Source organism: Alligator sinensis, unplaced genomic scaffold, assembly GCF_000455745.1.
Source record: "Alligator sinensis unplaced genomic scaffold, ASM45574v1 scaffold994_1, whole genome shotgun sequence".
In the NCBI taxonomy this organism is placed as follows: Eukaryota; Metazoa; Chordata; order Crocodylia; family Alligatoridae; genus Alligator; species Alligator sinensis.
In genome coordinates, this window is record NW_005842488.1 from 32,674 (window position 1) to 58,071 (window position 25,398).

A 25,398-nucleotide genomic window follows, 5' to 3' on the forward strand; every position below is an offset into this window, starting at 1 on the left:
TGTCAAGGAGGATCTGAATGGAACCAAAGCCAATCCCATTCAGGGCTTTGTGTAGCAACGAGGCTACTTTAAAGTGAATCTAGCACTTAAAAAGCCACCAGGCTTAAGGAAGGCAGAGCAGGTTGACCATGCTCAAACGGATGAGCAGTAGGGCTGTGTGAAGCTTTGGTCCCTGATTCGATTTGGCAGAGATTTGGCCTGATTCGGTGGCCAAATCTTCGAATCCAAATCGAATCAGAAGACCCTTTAATCTCTCTGAATGGAACTGGAGAGATTCAGATAGATTCAGCCATTCGGACATAGACACAGCTTGAAACATTTTTTCTACATGCCTCTAGGTTGCAGGCAGCTCCTGGACTGTTGGATGGTCGGGGTGACGTAGCAGCTCGTGAATGCTGCAATGCTGGGGCTCATGAAGCGTCCCACAGGAGCACGGGGGGCTTCTCAGCAGACCCAAAAATGGACCAGAAGCACTTCCAGTCCACTTCCAGGTCTGCCAGGGAGTACGCAGGGGGGTCTCCCCTTGCCCCCTGGCTTGGTGACTGGTGTCTCCTGGGTCTGAGGGGCACCCAGGATCCCCCTGCAGCCGATTGCCGAGCTGGGGAGGTATGGGGGGACCCCCCAGCATGCTGCCCGGCAGACCTGGAAGTAGACCGGAAGTACTTCCGGTCCACTTCCCAGGCTGCCACCGAGCACATGGAGGACCCTCCACACTCCTGTGGGATGCTCTATGTGCCCCAGCATTGCAGCATTCACGAGCTGCACTGGTACCTCGAGGTATGTAGAAAACACTTTTAAAGCTGTGTCTACGGCCGAATCAGCATCGAATCTTCCGATTCGGCTTTGGTCAGATCGAATCAGGGACAGTGATCCAAATCAATTAATCGAATCCCTGATGCAGGCCGAATCCAAATCTGAATCGAATAGGGCCCACTTCACACACCCCTATTGCTTATTGCTGATAACCCAGGAAAAAGAGTGGCAATGAATGAATCTTTGGGTCACAAGAGTTGGCATTACTGTCCTAGGTTATCTCAGTGCTCGGCTGCTGTGTTTGCTGACAAGCAGGATTGGTTTACACCCGTGCTGTCTCAGGAGCTCTGAGTTCAAGAGCGTTTTCAGACACCACTGCTGTTGTATCGGAGGGTGATGCGAGGCATAAACTATATCTGTGCGTATGCAGCAAATGCTGCAAAGGAAGCATGCTATAGATGTGCTCTTATTGTAGTATAAAAATGCATCACAAAGAAGGCTCAAAGTAACTCAGAACATGTAACACCCGGTAAGATGAGTCGCTTGACAAAACTCTGGTCCCCCGCCTCTCTAATGATTCCTTACTCTTCTTCCCCCTCCCGTTTCTGTTTTCAGGTGCCTGTTGTGTGCACATGTGTGTGTGCATGCATGCATGTACACACAAGGTGAATGGTTCAAGTGGCTGGATAAAGGGGCCTTGCATCTGTTGCCACGCCCCGTGTATCTATTGGTTTTTATTCCTGGGAGTGTCACTCCAGGGTGCACTTGGCTTCCTGAGGCCATAACCTAGCCATATCCTCAAGGGTCCTGTACAGTCAACAAGCTCCTTAGGGCTTGTGCCCCATCTATGGTTGTATATTGGGGCTCTTGTGAAAACTTTCCTTTTCAGCAGAGGAAATGTTCTGCGGGAAATGAGATTAATGTATTTAATTCTAATATTAGGCTCCATTTTTGCTTGTAACTGCAGGTGAGGGTAACGGGGAGGACTCATTCATCAGCTGCCCTCACGTCCTTAGGCTGCCTTTTTGCATCTTGATTTAGTGACGGTGGAAATGACTATTATTTATGCTAGATAGCACTTAAGAGTCCCTGACCAAGAGCAGAGCTTCATGGCGCTAGGCGCTGTACAAATATACACCGAGAGATTGACTTTGGTCCTGAAAAGATACTGAGGTCGCACACGAGGTCACAGCTGGGAATAAACCTCAGATTTCCCAGTTCCCAGACTTTTGTACCATGATATCTTCTGATAAGCATGTTTCTAGTTGTTCTTTTTTTAAGGGGAAAAAAGAACTACCGCAACATTTGGCCCTGTTATCATTTCTACCATTAAGTGGCCTGGGATAAGCGCAGGAGAGCAAGGGGTGCTGTGAGTTAGGAGTAAAAGCAAGGTGATCTAATTGATGTGATCCAGTTTCTGATTAAACTAGGCCTGGATCCTGAAAGGCATATCCATACTTGAGTCAGCACTAAAAACCCGCTCCATATTTTTTAGGAGAGAGTTTTTTGACATTGATGCCCGTCATTTTCCATCCAAAAAAAGTTGCGTGTGGTCTTTGAAATGGACACTAAGCTAAGTACCCACGTAGGGAAATTACATACGTCCCATTTTCTTTTGACAGTTTGACAGGCTCGACGGTTCCCGATCTGATTGTCAGCGCGCACCACCAGATGTGGCTTCTTTTCCAGACAGACAGCGTCAGCAACTTGTTGGGATTCAAAGCCACCTACGAAGGTAACCCAAGTTGTGCTCTCAGAGCTTGCTTGCGCTGGAAGAATCAGGGCCGCGGTCTTGCGTAGCCATCTCAGGCGTGCGGCCCTACTGTGGTTTGTGGCAGGCATTCGTTCAAAGGGTTCGGACTCCGAGCATTTGCATATTATTTACTTATTGCCCAAGTACATCAAAATATGATAGGCACTTAATATTAGGCACTAGCGAGCCGTGAGCTAGGCTTTCAAATGACTGACTCCAGAAAGACAGCAGCTATATATTTTGAATATGTTAATATGCTCCGTAACATAAAAGGAAGACATGCCAAGAAAAAAGGAAAACTTACGGCAAACCGAGTTCACAATAACAAACGCATTATCCCGTGAGTCGTTGCCGTCAGCTATCTCGTCTTGCAAAGTGTATGAGTTCTGAGGACTTTTCTCTTGAGTGGTCTTATACAGCATAATTCAGCATGCAAAGAGACCCGGGCTGCTTTCCTGTAATTTTCTGTTTTTTGGGTTTTTTTCCCCCACTTTGAAGATTCTGTTCCTGTTTCCTTGTTTTATTTTCACTCCTTTCCATAATGGATATCAGACTGCGGCATTTTTAAAGATGAGCTGCAACGCTTAGGTTTGGGGGATTTTTTTTAAAGCACGCTGCTTAACAAATGCAGCTTCCACTGTATAAATAAAAATTGAAAGGAAGAGAAAAAGTTATGACATTCACAGAGATGCTGGGAACCTGTGGCCCTTTTTGAAATGGTGAGTTTTTCCTAATAGGAATCAAAAAATGTTCAGGGTCTTGTGTTTCTGTGCAAGTTGTCAGGGAGGTGTTGGGTTTTTTTTTATTGGGCATTCCTTTTTCTTTGATGGCAGCATAAATGCAATAGAAATGAGGTAATAAATTTCAGGAAAAGAAGTGGAGAGGAAAACTAATTGGTTTAGTGCTTCTTGTGCAAATAATAAATGACACCAATAGTGCAAAATAGATTAGAAGTATAAACTACTTCAGGCTTTAATAGTCCAAGGTCTCCCAAACAAAAGTTTGTGTTTAAGGCTGGGATTGTCTTCCTTAGGTTTTGTTAAAACGCCCATATTTCAAATACATAATCAGGTTTCTTATCTTTGTAGCAGTGACAAATGTTTGCAAAATTAAATTGAATCCATGTATCTGGTATTAAATGGAATGCCCTGTGGGTTGGTCCTAGGACTGGTTTTGTTCGGTATCTTCAATATCTTCATTAATGATCTGGAAGATGGGGAGGAGTGCACCCTCAGCAAGTTCACGAATGACACCAAGTTGCAGGGAGCAATAGATGCACAGGAGGGTAGGGCTAGGATTCAGAGTCACCTAGACAAATTGGAGGATTGGGCCAAAAGAAATCTCATGAGGTTCAGCAAGAATAAGTACAAAGTTCTGCGTTCGAATGGAAGAATCCCATGCAGCGCTACAAGCTTGAGACCAAGTGGCTAAGAAGCAGCTCTGCAGGAAAGGACCTGGGGGTGACAGTGGACAGTAAGCTAAGTATGAGCCAGCAGTGTGCCCTTGGTGCCAAGAAGGCTGACGGCATCCTGGGCTGCATTGGTAGGAGCGTTGTCAGCAGACTGAGAGAAGTGATTGTTCCCCTCTATTCAGCACTGGCGGCCACATCTGGAGTCCTGTGTCTAGGTTTGGGCCCCCCGCTGCAGAAAGAATGTGGGCAAATTGGAGAGAGTCCAGCGGAGGGCAACAAAAATGGTTGGGGGGGCTGGGGGACATGTCTGATGAGGGTAGGGTGAGGAAACTGGCCTTATTTAGCCTGGAGAAGAGGAGACTGGGAGGTGGGGTGCGGATTTAATAGTAGCCTTCAACTCGCTGCAGGGGGTTGCAAAGAGGACGGAGCTGGACTGTTCACAGCGGTGGCAGATGGCAAAAAAAGGAGCAATGGGCTCAAGTTGCAGCAAGGGAGGTTTACGTTCGATATTAGGAAAACCTCTCATGAGGAGGGTGGTGAGGCACTGGAACAGGTTGCCCAGAGAGGTGGTGGACTCTCCATCCTTGGAGGTTTTTAAGACCCAGCTAAACAAAGCCTTGGCTGGGATGATGTAGCTGGGGCTGGTCCTGCTTTGAGCAGGGGTTGGACTAGATGTGACCTCCGGAGGTCCCTTCCACCCTCGTTTTCTGTGATTCTATCCCAGCTCATTAGAAGAAGGGTAGCAAAGAATCACATCCTACTCCCAAATTGCTTTAGAGACCGTTCCTCCTTTTTAGTTACCTTTTAGCAGTCCTGGGACAGTCATTTGAGATCCTCTCAAGGTGCCCCCCTGCCCTGCCTTCTGCCTGATTTCAGACTAACAGGGTTAACCACCTCTCCCACTTCCAGCAGCATGAAGGCATATGGACACGCAGCCTGCAGCACAACCGTTGCTTCAAGGCTGGTACTCAGGTGTTAGCAAATAAAATGCATTTCCTTTTAACTTCTTTAAAACAGTTTTGTCACTATAAGCCTTCCTGAATCCAGTGGTAATAGCATTTCAGTCCCCCGTTAAGCCACGGAGCCAACACTTTCAACCATGCTGTCTGAAAACAGGGCTAGAAATCCATATACAGACACCCAATTTTAAGAGATGACAAGCACCTGCTGTGTCCATTAATTTTGGTGGTATTTTTTTAAGCCTGAGGCACTTCTAAAACATTATTGAGTTGCCTAAATGTTCACTATAGATTCATGCACCTTTAAAAAATGTTTGCTTAGGACCTTGCAGGGTGCAAGAGATTGTCATATTATTTTCAGACGGAGAACGCCGTATGGCAGAACTGCTGATTGATTGCACAATAATAGCAATTAAATAACTGAAAAGGAGCCCAAAGGAGCTTTGGCATAAAAGCAAACCTAATTGGTCTAAAGGCCAACATGTCCAGCGTGGCTAAACAATACCTTGAGGGGTTGGGACATGATGACTTATGGGTATTTTCAGGTGACTGACACCAACTTTGCAGAAAAATTATTTGGAGAGGTATAAAGAGTAATGCGATTAAATCATAAAGGAGAAATGGCTGTGAGTCAAAGGGGAAGTCATAGTGGTAAGATTTCCGTGTGTATAATAATCTCATAATAAAAGTGGTATTACTCCTGCTTGGGAAATAAAGATGTGGATCAGGTACTGCAGAGACCGTGCTGCGCTGGGAGACAGGTGATCCTGTCTCATCCTCTGTCCATCCTGGTTCAGCCAGGACCCTGGCATTCATCAGAGGTTCAGTTACTTCCTTAGACATGCTTTAAACATTGCAGACTATAGGATCATAGGAAGGTGGGGCTGGAAGGTGCTTCACAAGGTCATCTAGTCCAGCCCTCTGCTCCAGGCGGGATTATCCTTGACTAAACCAATCCAGCCACGTATCTGTCCAACCTGCTCTTGAAAATTTCCAGGAATGGCAATTCCACACCTGCTCTCGGTAGCCTGTTGCAGTGCTTGGCCACCCTCGTCGTCATAAGGTTCCTCCAAATCTCCAACCTGCATTTGCTCTGATGCAGCTTGAGTCCACGGCTCCTATTCCTGTCCTCTGTGGCCACAGAGAAAAGCCCATCTCTGTCCTCTCTATAATCACCTTTCAGTTATGTGAAGACTGTTATCAACTCCGCTTTCAGTGTGGAAAGGAGAAGGCTGAATAACCCTAGTTCGTTCAGCCTTTCCTTATAAGTTCTGCTTCCAAGACCTCTAATCATTTTTGTTGCTCTCCGATGGACTTTTTCCAATCTGTCCACATCCTTCCTGAATTGCGGGGCCCAAAACTGGACGCAGTGCTTTAGGTGAGGCCTTACCAGTGCTGAACAGAGTAGAAGAATCACATACCCTGATTTGCAAGCAACATGCCCGTTAATATAACCCAGTTTGCTGTTGGCTTTTTTTGCAACGAGGGCACACTGTTAGCTCATATTCAGACTATGGTCTGCTGTGACCCTTGGGTCCTTTTCTGCAGTACTACAGCCTATCCAGTAATTCCCCGGTCTGTATTTGTGCATGCAAATGTTCTGTCCCACATGCAGGACTTTGCACTTGTCCTGGCTGAATTTCATTTGGTTGCTTTCAAAACTTTTTCCAGTCTATCCAGGTGGCTTGATCTGATGCAGCGTTGAATTCCTATCATCCCTCTTGACCTCAAGGCAGGGACAATCTTTTCTCAGTGCCTAGGGGCCTAATGCATTCCCTAAAGAAAGCTGCTAATGCCAGCCTCCTTGAGCTGTGTGATTGCTCCTGCGGTGAGTGCTATGTTCCTGAAACCACTCAGTCCAGGAAGAAAGGAGAGTACTTTGGCTTTCCAAGAGGAGGTGGCAAAATGTTCTTGGGTCAGTAGAAATGCAGCCTTCTCTTTAGCCTAAAAGCAACTGCTCGTCCCAGAGCCCCTTGGGCAGCAGGAGCCAGCAAGTTGCAGATTCACGTGCCTTTGCAAGGTGCAGCAGCATGAGCCTTGGTTCTGGCTCCTTAGTGAAGGTGTGTTTCCTGTAGCACCTTACCTGCAGACTGGGGCTGCATTTCCCTAGCTCGTCCCACCCAGGGGCTGCTGAGAAATGGAGTTTGGCCACTGGCTGGGTCTGCTGTTTTGCCCACCCCTGCCCTAGCTGTTCACTGCAGCAGAATGAGCTGCCAATGTTGACTTGGCACGCTGTAAATATGGCCCACCAAGGAATTGTATCCAGCCCATGCCATGTCCCTCAGCCCAGACACAGGGGGCAGCCCGGGCTGTGGCGCATGTGGCTGGTCCTGCCACCCCTGGCGCACAGCAGGGCTGGGGCAGCGTGGCAGCCGGATTCAGCTTCCCGGCAGCCCCAGCAGTGGCAGCTCCTTCCAGCTGCTGCTGCCGGTGTCATGGCCATCACCAGACCCAGACCTGCTGCCCAGGTGCCCTGGCCCATGCACCCCACAGGCACTGCCAGGGGCGCCAGATAGGGTGGGTGGGAAGGGGCTGGGACTGGGGATGGGATCGCGAGACAGTGACAGCAGAGGGCCAGGACCTGCGGGAGGACCACGATCCACTCCCCGCATGGCCCTGCACTGTCACCGCCCTGCAGTCCCAGCCCTGGCCCATCCCAGTCCCAGGTTCCCCATCACATCCACACAATCGAGTGTGCCCTGCCTGTGAGGTCCCAAGCCAGACTCGATGGAGAAGCTGCCTACCCTCCTGCTCCATCTGGCACCCCTGGCAGTGCCAAATTGGATCAGTTGCCAACCCCCCGCTGTGCCGGACCGGGTCAGCACCACCCCACTTCCCCACTGGGCTGCATCAGCACCCCTTGTCACACTGAATTGGCTTAATACCACCCCCCACAACAGCTCATCAAAACTCCTTAAGTTGCCCACCAGCTAAAATAATTGCCCACACCCCGCCGTAGATGGACTTCCTTTTATGCCCATCATAACCTCGACTCAATGCAAGCCCCACTTTATGAGCCTAAGAGTCTTGGAGCCCTGGGAGGCTCCCATCCTAAACTGTCCCCAGCTGTATGGATGAAATGTAGAGAGACACTTGTGCATGAACAGCAGAATATACCTCTGTCTGGACTCCCCAAGGTCTGTGTTGGCACCATCCCCCTAATCAGCCAGCTGCATAAAATTCATTTCATTTTGGAAATGCTCTGAGCCAGAGTACAAAGCAAGAAATGTTTAAGTAAAAGGTAATTAGCGCTTGCCAACTACATTATGAAATTATACACAACTTACTAACAAGTTTCAGCATCAATTTTATAGCCATCCTCTTTCCTAATTGCAGGAGGAAAATTATAGTTAATGGAACTGCATAAAGTCAGGACCAAGACTTTGCCTAATAGGAGGGCAGAATATTGCTTACCTCGTAGGTTTAAAGAGCTGAATTTCCTATAGTACTTCTTGGTTTCATTTAATGCCATCATAAACCTTGTTACCAGCGTGGAAATGAAATTGCTAATCTTATGCCTAAGCAATTTGTTGAAACTCAAGTTTCAGGAGTTGGAGAAATGTACCTTTCGAATGCAGCAATGCGGTGCCAATATTTTAAGAAAGGGCTCGCTGAAAAGTCACTCACCTTCTTAGCCATGGCTTTGGGGTGCAGGTGCTTGCCATGAAATAAGGTGGGGAATGTAAGGCATCTAGTCTAAGATTTGGGGGGGGGTTTCAAAGCTATTTAGGGGAATTAGTCACAGTGAGGGCAAATTCTCAGCTGGTGCAGATTGGTGTGATGCCATTTTTTAGCAGGACTGTGCTGATTTATAATAGCCCAGAGTCTGGCCTGTTTATAATCATGCAGCTTCTTCGAGAATCCCCTAGATAACATCGCAGATCCAAAGCACGAGGCACCTCTTTTTCCACTGAAACAAAGACACGATCATAGCTTTGAGTAAGGATTGTCGTCAGAGATGTTAAACTTCACTTTGCTGGAAAAATCCTTTCTGGCTGAAAACTATACCAAACGATTGCTGAGTCGAGCACTCTACCTGTGAGCAGGCTTAATGTCTGATCCGGGGATCTTGGGTTCTCTTCCCTTCTAGTTAGGTGCACAGTACCTTCCATTTACGGTGCCCTGTTGTATCCCAAAGACGAAATATTTGCTCCTTAGAGCTCTCTCTTGCAGATGCCAAAGAGAAATTGCTTCTTGTGAGGATGAGTTACCAGTATTTAGAGATGTATTTGGTACCAGTGTTAGTCTGAGACTAAAAGAAATACACAAATCTAGAATTCTTGGTTCAGAGATGATACCTGTTATTACCTTCTATTATAATTACTTATTAGTTGTTAAATAATTTACATTCTTTTTAATTATCACTATTCAAGTACTATTATTACAATTATTAAATTATAATGACTATTATTTAAATTATTTATCACCTTTTCTTAGTTGGTCTAATAAAAAGTATTGTGTCTGAACCAAGAGATCTAGATTTTTGCATTTCTTGACATCTAGAGAAGAGATTTATGAATGGCCTGGTTGTCCTGTTTTGCTTCTCGTCCGTCCTTCACTTTGCAGGTGGAGTTCTGCCAGCTGGCTCCCTGTTGCCCCTCCTGAATATCCTACCTAAGAACTGTGGATAGGCAAGGGCCACGTGTCTGACCTAACACACGTTGAAGTCAGCAAAGCACGCCTACTGACTTTAACGGATGTTGGATCGAGCCCCGTTCATAGCATATCCCTGCAGAACTGGGAACAAAAACGACATGCCAGTGCATGACTGAGAGGCGCACGGTAATGCAGAAGTAACCCTGATGCGGGTTTAACTATGGATAGAGAGGGAAATTCTAAATAACCAACTGGGGGGAAAAGTAACTTCACAGCACTGGTTGTGCTGTGGACCAGGGAGAGGCACTGAGCTTGGGACACATAAACCGAGGTTCATTTCCCAACTCTGCCACTCAGAATAGTTGGAGGAAAATCGCTTGGGGTTGGGTTTTCAAAAACTCCTAATAAACGTAGATCTTGATCCTCAGTGAATAGCAATGGGACTCATGCTCCTAAAACCCTTGGGTACTTTTGAAAATCCCCCCCGCCATGGCCTGATTGCCTGTAAAAAGGGGAATAAGAGTCTCCATTTCACAGAGGCCCTAGGATGTGCTGGTTCCTACCATGAAGAGAGCACATCTTTGTGCCTAGAGAGAGACATGGATGAGATTTTAGAAACTCATGCCATTACAATAATATGAAGAAGTGCTGGAAATGGAGGGTAAGGCCATTTAAAAAAATAAATAAATAATAATTTCATGATGACAGATTCCCCTTAATCTTAAACTTCAAATTAAAGCTAATTATCACCTCCTTCCCCCTTTCCAAATGTGGCCGTTAGAGCTCCTTGGCTCTTTAATTATTTTTTATTGGCATTGTTGGAGCTTTCAAATGAAACACAAATATCAGCTTGCAATATTTTCTTTCCTAGAATGAGTTTGTGGGTGATTTGACTGCCTCATCTCGCCCAGCTGGCTCCCTGAACCAGCGAACAGCCGGGTTTGCCAGCTCTGCATCCTGCAAACCTTGGTGCTTTCTGCATCATCCCTGACAGCCTCTCTCCAGTAACTCCAGTCCCCGTATGGATGTCATCTGCATTTAATACAGTTTGTCGGTCTGCATACCTGTCGTTCTTTCTGTCAGTTAAAATCCAAATAAATCCTGCTGGAGATGCAGAGGGGAAAGTCCTCAAGGAAGGAAGTCTCACAGTGAGGGTCCCTGCTTCATCATCCTAATCCATTATGATCAGCCCTCGTGGCTGGACTTCCTTCTGTTTTTATTTAATCCCCTAATTAAAGTCTTTAGTGGGCTAAATTTCTAATATCAAATCTAATTGGATAAATAATTGACTTAAGTAAACAGGCCTTGAAGGGTAGGAGCTGTCATGTTTCCCTCTGTAAGACGAAGAAGGCAGAGGCGGTTGTCATCTTCCTTTTTTTAACTGTGCGTCTCGACAGAGCCAACCCAAAGCCCTCATCCATCCCTTCCCGAAACAGCTTATCATCTAAGAAGCTTGATGGACAGGAGCAAGGGCAGGAGGTCACTTGTGCAAGGTTGCATGCGACCTCGATGACAGAGTGGGGAATAGGACCCAGGGATGTTCGGGTTGCCTAACCCTTTAAATCAGAGAAGGCTTTTGTGACTTTTTCACCCTCGAGCAAGTTCCAAGATCCCCCTTGTTCAGAGCAGGCTTTCAAAATTGTGTCCCTGAGCTAGAGAAATGCCTTTTTTTCCCCAAGGAAATTTTGTTCAAGAGAGACAGACAGACAGAGACAGTTCCTTCAAGCAAATTCATATTTTCCCCTCTTTCCTTAAAAATAAATAAAGTCCCAAATAATTACCAGGAAAACTGATTTAAAAGAGCCTTAGTTAACTTGCAATGTTGAGCATCACAAAGTTAGAAAACTCCAGATTTTAAGTTTGCATTACACTACAGCCCGTGATTACACGAGCATGGGGTTTTTTTCCCCACGGAGCCCTGCATCATTCAGTATAAATGACAGAGCTATGAAGAGGCAGATTTAAATTTCCACGGCAAATCATAGTCTGGCATTTCCAAATTTTTGAATGCTGGTCGTGCAACCTAAGTAAAAAAAATTGGGTTTTTTTCTTTTCTTTTTTTTTAATTTGGATATTACATACCCATTTCTACCCATGCATACACATAATATAGAGCCCAGTTGTCCCTTGCCTTGCACCTTGTGTAAGAGACTGCACAAGGTGTTCGGTCATTGCACCCATAAGGCAAGAAATAGATGGGACCTGATGGATGCTAACCATTTTTTGGCCCTTATCTTTAGGTTCTTGGATGAGAGCATTGGGTCATGCTTGAAAATCTGGCCATTACTGGTTAAGTGGAGAGGTATGGAAAAGGAGAGTCCTATATAGTGACTAAAATGCTTAAAAGACCCACAGTCAGTTGCTAGCCCAGGCAAGATTTCCCTGTGTGGCCTTGAGGCAGTCACATAGGCTCTCCATGTCTCAGTCTCCTATCTCAAAAATGAAGATGACAGCACTTTCTTACCCCACTGGGATGAAGATGAATACATTGATCTTTGGGAGGTACTCGGGTATCACAGCGACAGGGGCCATGTCCGTACCTTAGATAGACAGGCATATACCTCCGTGGATGCAGTGCCAATGTATCCCAAGAATCAATAAGCTCTCTTCCCTCCCCTCCAAGAGTTTTTATGTATCATCCTTCTTAAGTTCATCATGGGGGCACAGAAGGGAATTGGTGAGGTTTTATTCACCAAGGCGCCCCTGGGGGTTACAAGAAATAATGGCCACAAGCTAGCAGAGAGCAGATTTAGATTGGACATTAGGAAGAACTTCTTCACAGTTCGAGTGGCCAAGGTCTGGAGCGGGCTCCCAAGGGAGGTGGTGCTCTCCCCTACCCTGGGGGTCTTCAAGAGGAGGTTGGATATGCATCTAGCTGGGGTCATCTAGACCCAGCCCTCTTTCCTGCCTATGCAGGGGGTCGGACTCGATGATCTATTGAGGTCCCTTCTGACCCTAGCATCTATGAATCTATGTAACGAGCATTTATGTGCCAGGATTAGAGCAACCCTGTTATAACTGTTAGTCACAGATCCAACTCACAGTCCTTGCCTGGTAAGAAGCCGTTCCTACATGTTGAACCTGACATTGTTCCTACGATGGGAGACGGGGAATTGAAGGTCGTCTTCTTGATGCTTACCTGGGTCTTTGCAGCCCCTGCCAGTGCTGCTTGCACCAGCCAAACCCTTGGGACCATCAGTTGCTATATATTCGTTTCCCTTAATGCTTTCCATTGATTCCTTGCATGTGTTTGTTTGTTTGTTTTAATTGGGTCATACATTGTTTGATAACCCCACTATCACTGGTGTGGAAGCCTATCAAAAAAAAGCTTTTGTTTTCATCTCACCTTCTCCTTTTCCATTAGACATATTGACTCCTGTCGTAAAACACTAGCATCGAAGACTGCTGAACCAACAAACAATCCTGCCTTTTAGCTCACTGCACGTTGACCAGAACTGTATTTGAGGGTCACCTTACTCATATCTACCTTTAAAGACAAGTATAAAACATAGCTGGAACGATTCAATGGTATGCCATGGGGATTTTAATGAACAGTAGCCTGGGAAATAAACATTTTGCATTTGCCTTGCTGCTCTGATAGCGATAGGAGGTCTATGGGGGAAAGAAACAGGATGGGGGAGGATGGAATATCCTTCCTGCACCACCCCCCTTTTTGAAACCAAGACAAGAAAATATTTTTTGATACTAAACATCATGCATCAATTCATGAAAATAATATCCCTAAATTCAAGATGCCCTCAAACACTTACTTGACTCCCACTGGCTTCAATGTGAATTAAGCATGTACTGGAAATGAAGTGTAGGCTTAAGTGCACTTGTGGATAGGGGTATATTTAAGCCCATATTTAAGTATCCCTCCAGCAACTTCTAAATCCTATGTCCTGTTGCAGCTCTCTCCAGTGAATGGTTTCTTTTGCATAAATCAATGGTTTGCTCTTCGCCCTCCAGGTGTGCCAGGCCCAGACAGGTATGCCCTTCACCCTCCCCGAGTGCCACTCGAGTCCCCTTTCCCTGCCCTGTTTGCCACTGTGCTGCCTTGTCCCCTCCTCCATCTATCATATTCCATGAAAAAAGGCTGTCCATGCCACTTGTGGCATGCATGCCACAGGTTGGCTACTCATGGCATAAGTGGTCCGACAGCTGAGACCTTGATCTATTTTGCACAGTGCGTTAGCATCCTTTACTTTTACTTTGCAGTTAAGACAGTGGAGAGGACTCCCTTGGGGCCTTGGATTGGGCCCTGAGAAAACTATGACCTAAATATTGTTTAGTTCAATCTTTGCATGCTCAAATGGAGATTCCTGAAAGGATATGTACTGAGCACTCATGCTGTAAAAATCAGGCCCTTTTTACTTATTGCAAGTTGGACTCTCAGAGATTGAAGCATCTGTTATCCTGAATCACTTTGAAAATGATCTGTCTGCCCGATACCTCACCTGTCACCAAATTGTGAGTCCCAGAAGTAAAGTTGGTTTGAAAAAAATTGACGGGACAATTTTTTAGTTGTTTTTTTTTTTTTTGTATACCAGCAAATGCTGTGCTGTCTGCTTTTGCAGAAATGTGTATTCTGCTATAAAAAAAAAATCAAAGGAAAAGTTTTGAAACAATTCGTTTCAACCTGTTTCATTTCAATCAGTGTCAAAACATTTTATTTAGACGTTCTTGTTTAACTTTCATTTCGTTTCGAAACAAGCCGTTTTCAACATTACCGAAACAAAATATTTGGATAGGTCATTTGGAGATTTCTGAATGCAAGTATTTTGGAGTTTGTTCTGGGAACCCTTTCTTCAGTTTGCTTTAAGGATGAAGAGTAATTTGGCAAAAATGGAATTTAGCGGAAGACAGAAATTCCACTTTTTTAACCAGTTCTAGCATAAGGAAATGTGCTGGTTTTGTTTGCACAGCACTTACCTTGAGGCTCACACCTTGTAGAATGGAAAGGCTGCGTGAGCAATAATCTTTCGTTCCACTTCTGTTTGTAAATCAGTCACTTGGCTTTTTCTCTGTAGGCTTTTTTATGCCACTTGGGTTCATGCTGCATTGCAAGAGAGAAATTTTTCTGTCCAAGTGAAGAAAAAAAAAAAAGTGAATGAGAGAAGCCCCGGAAAGGAGACCTTTTAATCAGCATCTTGCAAGGTGTCTGCATTGTCTTCATTCTTTCCCTTCACTGAATCAGAAGACAGTGATTCGCTTTCTTTGCTTGGCTACGCCTTGCTCTTTTTGTCCTCAGTATCCCATAGTGTAATCATAGCCTGATTTTTGCTAATCTGATGGACATCTCCAGCTCCCGTCAACTTCTGCAGGATGTGGAGTTGCTTGATACCTCTGAAAGCAGCCCTTTTGGCTGCGTTAGCATGCCCGAGACACTGGCTTGCCAGTGCCAAAGAGCTTTCAGCAGACGATACGGAAATGTCTGATGACGTTCTGGCCCCATTGGAATCAGTGGCAAAATTCCCATTTTGTGGGGGCAGGATTTCACCCCTGGAGTTGTGCAATGTCGTTCTCTCCTGAACACTACCACAGCTGCAGAGAGCACAGCAAATCATTTCAGCACATTGCATAACAGAGGCAAAGGGAGGGAGATTTCTAAATGGGCATTTAGATGATTGCCCATCACATAAAGATGAGATTAAAGGTGATTTCAAAGGCCCTGCCCCAGAGGGTCCTGTGGAGAAGAACAGCAGCCCCAAGGTCACTTTGTGGTTTTATTACATAGGCCCCAATTCAGCAGAGCATTTGAGGTATGTGTTTATGTGCAGTTGAAGTCCAAGATTGTGCTTGCTGTAGAGGGCAGGACTGAAGCTTGTTCTCAGATTAAGTGTACTCTTATGTGCAATGCTGAATCTGGACCCTTCATTTTGGCAAATTGCTTGAAGAGACTGCTAGATGAATTGGCACTGATATTAGAATTTAATGAATAATAATATTGTGCTCATGTTATCTTAGGGTGGCTGAAGGGTCCGTGGAAGAGGTTTTCAGACAAGGGTTTGAATTTGAGGGATGGGTAAGTGAATAGCAGGGGAGGGGGCATCTTTCATGGGTTTGGGGTATCATATACTGCAAAAAATAAATAGCAGGAAGGGATGGTCTTATCTGTAAAGGTCAATTTCCCACCAGCAAGTCATTAAACCACCCCAAACTCACTCAAAATCCTCAGTCCTGAGCTATTATATATTCTCTGCTTGCATGTTTAAATGTGTGTATGTACAAACATACTCGTGAGAGTAGGTGCGTGTGTACATCTGTAGTCTGTGCAGCATATATACGTGTGTGTGTGTTAGTTCATATGTAGATATATCACTGTAGTAGGTGACATATTTGTGTTTATTTTGTATAAATAAAACCCAGAGCCTCTAAAAGGTTGCACCATTCAATCTCAATGACTAATAAGGGCAAAATACATTTTTATGTGACGTTATAGTCAAAGTTGCAGAGGATTCTGTTGAGTCTGTCCCAGCATCACAGAAATAGCACGTCCAACCGACGACTGTCTTTTCCCTCCCCCTTTTCTCCCCTCTTCCCACTAGGGCTGGTGTGTGTGTTATTAATGCATGTATTTGTTTCACACAGTCTCCTGTTACGCTGTGATTAGGTGCTTCCTCTCAGTCAGACACTTCCCATGACCAGGTTTTAAAAAGAACCAGGCCATCACCGGTTATTATTGGCATGTTATGTATTTTCCATCGGCTATTTGTAGACATCAGGTATGAGGTTATTCACTAGGGCTGTGTGAAATTTTGCCCAGTGTTTCGTTTTGAAGTTGTTTTGAACTCGAAACAGCGAAATCCAGATGAAACATAAAGCTTTGAAACAGCTTCAGAGCAAAATAAGGGCTTCAAAAGTTTCAAAATGTTTCGAGTTTCGAAGCAGCCCAGTGGCGGGAGGGGGGGAGAGCCAGGGCTGTGCTCCGAGTGGCTCCGCAGCCCCATGGAGCTCAGCCTGGCGGTGGGAGGCAGAGCGCAGCCCTGGTGCTTCCCGCCTCCCACCACCGGGCTGAGCACCATGCCCCTATCTCCTTGAAACTTGACAGGCTTCATGCCATCAAAAGGAGCTATGCTCCCTGCAATTTTCATCCAAATCAGGCAAGAAATGACAGAGTTGTAGGCATTTTCATGATTACCTATTATAGCCTGTGGGCAAAACATCGAAACGCGTCGAAACAGTTTCGACGAAATGAAATGGGACAGTGCTTCGAAACCAAATGAAACGATGAAACAAAACACTGTCCCTTTGAAACGGCTTAATGGATGTTGAAACGGAACTATGGTGTTTCGCACACCCCTATATTCACCTTCATAATGGGTGTTTGCAGGACATTCAAAAGGGGGTCTTGGTGATGCAGTCCCTCTCTCCCCCACCTGTGCTATTTCTCACCCTTGACCAGGGGTGACGCGGGTGCACGTGCACCCCCTGAGCATGGTTGTGCACCCCCTGCAAAAAGGCACCGCCAACAGTGTCAGTGGTGCCTGCAGACAGTCGCTGCTCACCCCAACACTGCCGGCGGTGTCTGTACGTGGGCCACGATCCCCGCTGGCTGCTGCCAGCGGTGCCTATGAATGGTCACTGACCCTTGGTCGGCACTTGCCACCACCCCCTCCCCTCACCACCGACAGTGCCGGCGGCATCTGCAGGAGCTCTGCACTCACCACCATGGGGCTCCCGCTGCTGTCAGTGCAGCCGTGTCCCCCCAGCCACCGGGGGCACGCGCCATTCCTGCCCCTGACCACCTATTATTGACCTTTGCTTACAACTTTGGTGCTTAACAGTATAGTCTAAAAACAAATATATTTTAAATTGCCAGGGTGACTGAGAAACACCAACTGGAGCACACTCAATTGGCTGCTTTGGATGAATAAGGTTCAGAGCCTTGCATAAGTCCTACAGAGTTGTGTCCTAAGCAGCGTACTTTAACAAGGCAGCTATACATTTAACTGAAATTTTGCCGCATTTTATGGGGTTTTGGAAACGTCCTAAAACAGAAATAATTTCTCCATTTTTTGTTATTTAAAAAAAATCCCTGATAGGAAAAGTAAACCTTTCTGCTAAATTCTATAATTTTCCGTAAGGCTCTGCATTTTGGCTAGTTGGCTTTGGCCTCTTATAACAAACCTGGCCACATGGGCATAATAGTTGTGAACAAGGATAGAATTTGGGAAATTATGTCCTAAGACAGCAGGCCTTCACCCGCTATTCTCCAGGAGGCTTTTCCATCAGCTGTAAGAGGATTCAAGGCTCCTAGCTTCTTTGGCAAAGCCTGTCAGTAGGTAATTTAACATCACATTTTCAAGCAGACCTGACCTGCCAACCTAGTGGGGCAGCTGCACGAGCCAGTGAGTTTGTTGGTTCTGTAGGTTTTAAAATGCTGTAAATGTGCCCTGAGCTATTTGACCAAGCACTTTGTGTATGAATATAAATTTCATATGACTTTTTCACCTCTGGCCTCATCATTAGTACATGGATGCCTGGAGGAGACAGTTGCCTCTAAACTGTCATTATCCAGGGATATTTATTATGAAGATACTTAAGAAATGCTGATTCTTTTGCCATTGGCACGCACCAGGCTGACCCTAATGCTGTAAAGATGAGAACAATAAAACAATTCTCCAGGGTAGGACGGTTCTTCCCACTGATGCATGATCTTATGCACTCTCATTTCCCTGACTTCCCTGCAAAGTAGTTAGGATAAATCATCCCATCCTTCCTGGACACTTTTAGTTTCATATCAGCAAAAAGAGCTTTTCACCCCTGGTCTTTTCTGCTTTGCATCAGTGCTTGGTCATAAGCTGATGCTTGCCTAATTTTGGTAGGCTGAGAATTCATAAATCTTCCCACAGTTTACGGGAGTCAACCCAAAAAGGGTTGTTGCCCCCCGAGGTTTGAGCATAGGCATCTAGATTTAAGAATCTAAACAAGGCCCAAGATATTGTTTTTTAAAAGTAATACTGTGACCTGACTTCAGAAAAGGAGGATTGAAGAGTAAGTATCGTCTAGGTATTTGAGAGCCAGTTGCCTCTGTGCTTATTTAGCAGATTTCCCTAAAAGTTGTTATGCCTCCTTTCTGTGTCTGGACCAGTAATTTTTCTATGTCTGGACCAGTATCTCCACTTAACTAATACATTATCTATTTCTTCCTATAGCCCCTATCTCTCACTCATATCAGGCATACTGAAACCTCATGTCTTCCTAATGATCTGCATATTATTGCAGTGTGCAGTCACCAAAGAAAGTTGCAGGGGAGCAAGGTTTTCTCTGATACTCTGGCTTGAATCCCCTGATGTGTACTTGCATGAAACATGTACAACAAAATCTGAAGGTTTGTGAAAACTTACATCCTTTCAGGTTTTATTGGAGATCTTATCAATGAGCCCAGACCTAGTGTTGCATGATCTGTGAGTTTAGAGGTGCAGCTTCTGGCTTTGCCTTGGCAAAACATTCACAAGATATGGCTGGGCAAAGTATTGATGCTGAATTATGGCATCACCGTTGTGGCTCTGACTGCATTTTGCTTTGCTTTGGGGCTCATTTGCACCTAAAACTCAGTGGAACTTGGGGAGTGGTAACAAAATTGCCAAATCCAACCATTCAAATATTGTGCTCAGATTTTTAAAAAAGCAAAAAACCACATGGAGTCCTCTCTGCCTCAGGTGTTTTGAGACTTTGGGCTCATAATGCTGACGGTGGGGTGTCAAACACACACCAAAAACTGGGAAACTCACGACAAAGTTATATCAGTCTAGCTGTGGTCTGAATGGGCTCGTCTACACATGCATTCATGTGCTTTAGTTAATGCGCGTTAAATCTAGTACGTTGTGGGGTTCTAGAAAAATGCACATTAGCCTATCTTAAAGCACATTAATTAAAGAGCAGACAAGGTTCTTTGGGTAGATGTGATATCTTTTATTAGACCAACTAAATAGTTGGAAAATTGTTCTTTGCAAGCTTCCTTGCAAAGGAAACACCCTTCTTTGGGCACAGGGAGAGTCTGTTGTTGCTTTGTGTGCTCTCCTGGGTAAAAGAGAAGCCAATATGCAATTTTAGGTCTGTGAAAATGCAAATGAATGGCAGTGAGGATCAGAGGGATGGGAGACAATAGGCCAGAGACAGGTAGGTGAAGGGGCGAAAGGGGGAATGATGACCTGGTGATAGGATGTAGCTAGTAAAATGCAGACAGGTTACCCGGTGAATTGAATGTCAGGCAGATTATAATGTGTCATAAATCCAATGTCTATATTTAGTCCATGATTTTTTGTATCCAGTAGATTTATGAAGTCAAGTTTGTAGGCTTGCCTACAAACCATGTTTTATAAATTTCCTTGGAGGATTAGAACTGAGAGATCGGAGAGGGAATGATTGGCTTGTGAGAAGTGGGCACCCACAGGTCATTGGGTATTTTTGTCTTCGATAGATTTTTGGTCTGTGTCATTCTGGTACGCAGTTGTTGTTTGGTTTCTCCTACATATTTTCCATCAGGGCATTTAGTGGACGTATAACATTTCTGGAGGTGCAGGTATAAAATTCCAGGAATGGTGATGGTTCTGTGGTGGGGGGTAGGTATTGTGGGAGTGATAGAGATGTGTTGGCAGGTTTGACATTTTTTTGTCCCAGCATGTTCTGGATCCATTCAGTGCGCTTTGGGTTATAGGAAGTTTGCTTCTGGTGATGAGGTTGGTGAGGTTTGGTGCTTGTTTAAAGGCTAGCATGAGTGGTTCTGGAAAGATCTCTTTGAGAATTGGGTCTTTTTCTACATGGGTTGCAGGTGTTTGAGAATTTTCTGTATAGGTTCCAAGGAAGTGTGGTATGTCGTAACTAATGGTGTGCAATTCATGGGTATTTTCTTTTTGTACTGCAGCAACTTTGCACGTGGTATCCGGGTGGCTCTTTCAAAAGTACAATCTGTGTCTCTGTAGGGGTGTCCTTGTTGAGTGAAAACTCCTTGTTGAGTGAAAACCCTTTTGAGATTTGCAAGGTGACGATCACGGGTATTCTCCTCAGTGCACATTCAGTAGTATCGGAGGGCTTGGCTGTATATTACATCACGGTTTTTAGAGACGCTTTAATGTGCATTAAAATAGGCTAATGTGCATTAAAGTGCACGTGTAGACGCACCCAATGAGAACCAAAAGGGATGAGTTCTGAGTCGCTTCTCACACCTGCACAGGCAAGCATAGGCTTCACTACCTTGCGGTGGGGCCAAGGGAAATTTATACAGGTTTGTGAGGGTGAGGCAGAACCTGGACCCCCGTAGTTTGGCACAGCTGAGCCAATGCAAAGTAAGAAGTAAGCTGTGCCAAGGCATAGTCCAGGTGCTGATCAGCTCTGCCTGAGAACAATCTCTTTTGAGCCATTATCTGGTTTCCATTCTGCCTTCTGGGCAGTTTAATTTACTGCTGCCCCTTTATCCGGACATGGATAAACCCAAGATCTACACCTAGCTTTGTATGCACCTCTGTACAAGAGAGCCCATCATACTTTGACCTCTGAGTAGGAGCCAAATTGGAGAACAGTATCTTTTCATAAATGCCAAACACAGACACAGTACGAGAAAACCTGTTACACACTTCTAAAATTTTAAATGCTGTTGTTGTACAAAGCAAAAAAAAAAAACCCCCAAACCTGTATGTGAAAACACCACGAGAATTTTGTAATCCAAACCGAATGAAACACTAGTAACCATTGGAGATCCTCAAATGAAAGGTACCTTCTAAGAGACCGATACCATTAGTATTATTTATTAACACGTTTCAGGTTTTTAATAGATAAGAAGGAAAAGCCAAATGAAAAATGCAGTGGGTCTTTAGGGAATGCTGATGGCAAATTATTAATAGCAGCAAGAGTTAAAGCAGCTGCTGGGTCCCCCGTCTGGTTATATTCGTATATGAATAAAATTAAGTAAGTGCCCTTCCGTTAGCTTTGTTAATTTTTTTTTAGAGATTTAATGTAGACTTTCCTTTCAATAATTTACACTGTTGGTCTCACACTTCCCTCTGTTTGGAGAACAGAAATCTGCTGCTCAGTTTCACGTTAGTATCGAGTCTCTCCCACTTCCTGTCTCTCATAAACAAACACCATGCTTCATGACTTGGGTTCGTAAAGCCTTCAGGGAAAGGTTTAAATCCAGAGAAACTATTTTCACTGGAACGCAGACAAGAAATATCCTCCATGAAAACTTTTCTATTAATATTAAATTATGTTAAGCCATTTTTTTTGGACCCAATTACCTGACAGTGACTTTTTAGTACAAGATGTATACAGCAATAACAGAAACCAGATGCCCTGTTGTGACTTCTATTGAAACTACACCTGTATCTGAAGTTGCCTAGAGTCAGTATAATAATGAGGGGCTTGTTGTTATTCAAGCCACATCAGAATATTAGATGGATTAATACAAATCTTGGATTATGTGATTTCCTCTGTAAGGAAAATGTCATAAAAGAAGTTTCCAATTTGGCGTTAGAAATTGAAAACGGGGAGAAAAGACAGTGAAGTTGATCGCAGATGATGGGGATAAAAACCAAAGAAAGAAGATGAGATGAATGCGACACATTAATAGCACTGAAGCACTGAAGAAGGCTTTAAAGGAATAAAGTCCCATAGCTAATGGTGACAGAGGGAGAAGGGGCTCTTTTGAAATGAAATTGTATGAAAGCAGATAACAGAAAACCGCAGACATGATTTTCCTGAAGTCAAAATACGATTAAATTCTTGCTTGCCTGTCCCTCTCTACATGAGAGGGTGTCATCTCTCTACTGTAGAAGTGCATGGGGCAATGGATGCTGAAATGGAGCTCAGAACAGCAGACTTGCACACCCTAGGGATCTCTTTGCACCACGAGGTAGGCTCAGGCCCTAATCTCATAGGCCACATCCAGATGAGCGTGGATGCCTGTTTCCCCAAAGACAAGTAGCAGCGACATGCCTTGTGCGACTGCTAGTTGTCCCTGGGGAATGCCCCTGCCATGTGCCCTCTGGTGCACGGCAGGTTACCCCAGGTGGGCTAGGGGAGGCTGGGGTCAGCAGTTGTGCTGGCCCCAGCAGCTTTACCTAGGGTCCTCCCGGGGCAGTCCAGCCATAGCAGGAAGCCTGGCTGGCAGCTGGAGGATGGCTCTGGCTGGCCAGGCTCCAGTTTTGGGTGGTGCACGCTGCTGCCGCATGCACCACCCTGCTTTGTTCAGCACAAGTTTTTTGGCCCCAGGGTCAAAAAACCTCTCCGTGATGCTAGATAGCAGCATGGGGAATGCCTGCATGCGTGGTGTGTGGTGGCGCTAATGGGTCTGCAGTGCCATGTACAGCACATCTGCGCTCATCTGGATGCGACCACAGTGAGCAACTCATGGATGAGCTCCTGCAAGGGAGACTCTGTTCACACAAGACACCTCTGAGGCCTTATGATGCTGATTAAATTCCTGATCATTATATTTGGGCTGTGTTGGCACTGAGGTCCTGGTACACAGGGTGCTGTACAAATAGGAAAGAGAGGACTCGCATGGTCTTTGTGAAAGGAACATTCGTAACATAGGTGTTGCCCCAGTAGGTGAGATCAATGGTTCACCCATCCTAAATCTGACAGTGACCACTTCCAGAGACTTCAGGGGAAAGTGGAAGAGTCCTCTAATGGGCAGTAGTGCAGTATTGTCCCCATGAGTGTAGTTTGTGTTGACCCACAGGCCTTTGGTTATCCCAGGTCATGACGAATGACGGCTGATAGTAAAGGCATTTATCTTGGCTCCGTAAGTAGAGATGGTATTTATTCCTATGAATGCCTGATCCGCTTCCTTGACTCCACACCTCTGGTGTGTTTTCTCAGGGTGCCAGACGTGACGTTTATGCCATATTCAAACAATCTGTACGTGTTACTCCTAAGAGAGTTGCCTTTTAATCTAGTAGGTGCCACCTAGTCCTCCTGAGAGCCCTTCCATATCACCCAGTCCATGTTGCATTGGTTTGTAGCAGGGAGGACGTTTGCTCATAATACAGAGCTAATGAAAGGGAAGAAAGTATAAAGCACTGGAATGAAGAACTCTGGATGTGAGTCCTGTTTCTACTATATATTTTCTGTGGCTTTTGTTTGGCAGAAGGTCAACAGTCTCTTCCTGCCTTCAAATCTATGAAGTTACATGGACTGGATTTCACTCCTGGTGGGTCAGTTGGGATGTGTTGTGTTTCATGATGTCGAAGGAGGAGAAGGCACTGGGCGTTGTAAAGACATCAGTGCAGTATGAAGCATCCCTCACCGCACTCTGAATCATGAGCGATACTGTGTCTTTTGAACCATAGCATGCTAAAGGAAAGCTGGTTCTTGTGCCCAAGCTTAGGTGGGTTTCGGAGATCAGTCTTCATAGGAAGAGAAGCAAAGTACTTCTAAGGAAGGTAATACTTGATCTTTGTAGGCTATGCCTGTATTTCTTTTCAGACTCCCACACCTTGTGGGTGGAAAGCAAAGGGGAGAATCTTGTCTCATTCAGTCTTTTACTGAAGCAGCCCTACAAAGTTTTTTCTTGTGTATTCATTACCAGAGGCTGTTTCTGAGGAATTAAAGTTGTTCTGTGCACTAGTGTGGAGGAGTGCCATTAATTGCTTCAGGAGATGGGATTAATTTTCTGATTTCCCAATCTGCTCTTTGTTGTGCTGCTCCATCTGTGACCTGGAATGCTGCTTTTTATATTAGATCAAATTAGAAAACCAGTGAGATATATATATATATATTTTTTTCCTTTTCATAGAAGATTGGTGAATGGAATAAGGAGCTTTTCAGCTCCAGGTCACTGTTTTGTAACAAGCAAGGTCAATCGCTCATCACCATCTGTTTGTTAGGCTCTGCGAAATGAGCTGATGGTCTCAGTTGCATCTGTGGGTAGAGCTGATAGCCTTTCATATAATATAACTTCCCGTGCGGTTGGCATTCTTGCTACCTTCAGCACGGGGCCTGAGGATTGAATGTTGTATGCCGAGTCGTCACAGGGTGAGCTGGCCCCTTCAAAGGACTGAGATTTCATCAAAAAACCCTCAGTCTGGAGGTAAAATTAGTCTCCAGCTGAGGGCTAGCTCATGTTGTGATGCTGTGCTATAGGCATTTATCCAGAATATAGGTGAAGCACAACCAGAATATAGGTGAATCACATCCAGAATATAGGTGCACCCTGACAGAAGGCTGGACTGCATCTTCCAGCGCTGGGTCTGACGTACGGATCTGGAAACTATCAGTCTCCAGGGTGATCAATCCATAGCCATAAAGACACCCAGTTTAGGTTCCTATTCAGCCTTGCTCCCTCACAAATGATAGCATTTTACCTCATTGCAGTGGTGTATTCACGGACTAAATAACTACTCAGTGTAAGTGTGACAGAATCTAGCCATTAAGAAACACATAAATGTCTTCGGGTCAAATGTGAATTTTAATTTCGGAGGAACAGCGTTTGACATGTAATTTGTCAACTGACTCTTTGCAGAGGCTTGGGTACTGATTTTTAGCAGCCTTTTCTTTTACGCCTGAGCTAAAATGTGAGTTGATGGAGACAAAGAGTGCCTTTACCTTCGATCCATAAAGCTCCTTTCTTATTAAAATAGATTTGTAAATCCTTTATTTTATTTCCTCAGTCGTGTTCACAAATTATCTTTTTGTTATAAAAATGTACTTCACATTTGCAAGGTAGCCTCGCATCTGCTTTGCACCTCGCGCAGATCAAATATTCAGACGCATGGGAAGTCAATGCACGAGTCAATTGTTCTCTTTCTGGAGCCCTTTCATATTTTAGATAGGCAATTGGAAATAGATCAAAATGACAAATGAAACAGAATTAATGATTCAAATCAGTCTTAGATTGTTCTAACTGCTAATCAGGAAAGTCATCACCATGCCTGCAAATACAGCTATTTATTATGTTCTTCTTGTCCAGCAATATTGCATGT

At 44.9% G+C, this 25,398-nt stretch overlaps 1 protein-coding gene across 1 annotated transcript in view; it reads left to right on the top strand.

The window, feature by feature from the left end:
- The window catches only part of LOC102368221 (CUB and sushi domain-containing protein 1), a gene marked incomplete at its 5' end in the record, with an annotated part of 292,700 nt that overhangs the window by 31,604 nt on the left and 235,698 nt on the right, over positions 1–25,398 (top strand). The window contains one exon of the mRNA XM_014523449.2: positions 2,376–2,488. Coding sequence (XP_014378935.1) covers positions 2,376–2,488 — 113 coding nt within the window. The remainder of the gene's footprint in view (positions 1–2,375; positions 2,489–25,398) is intronic.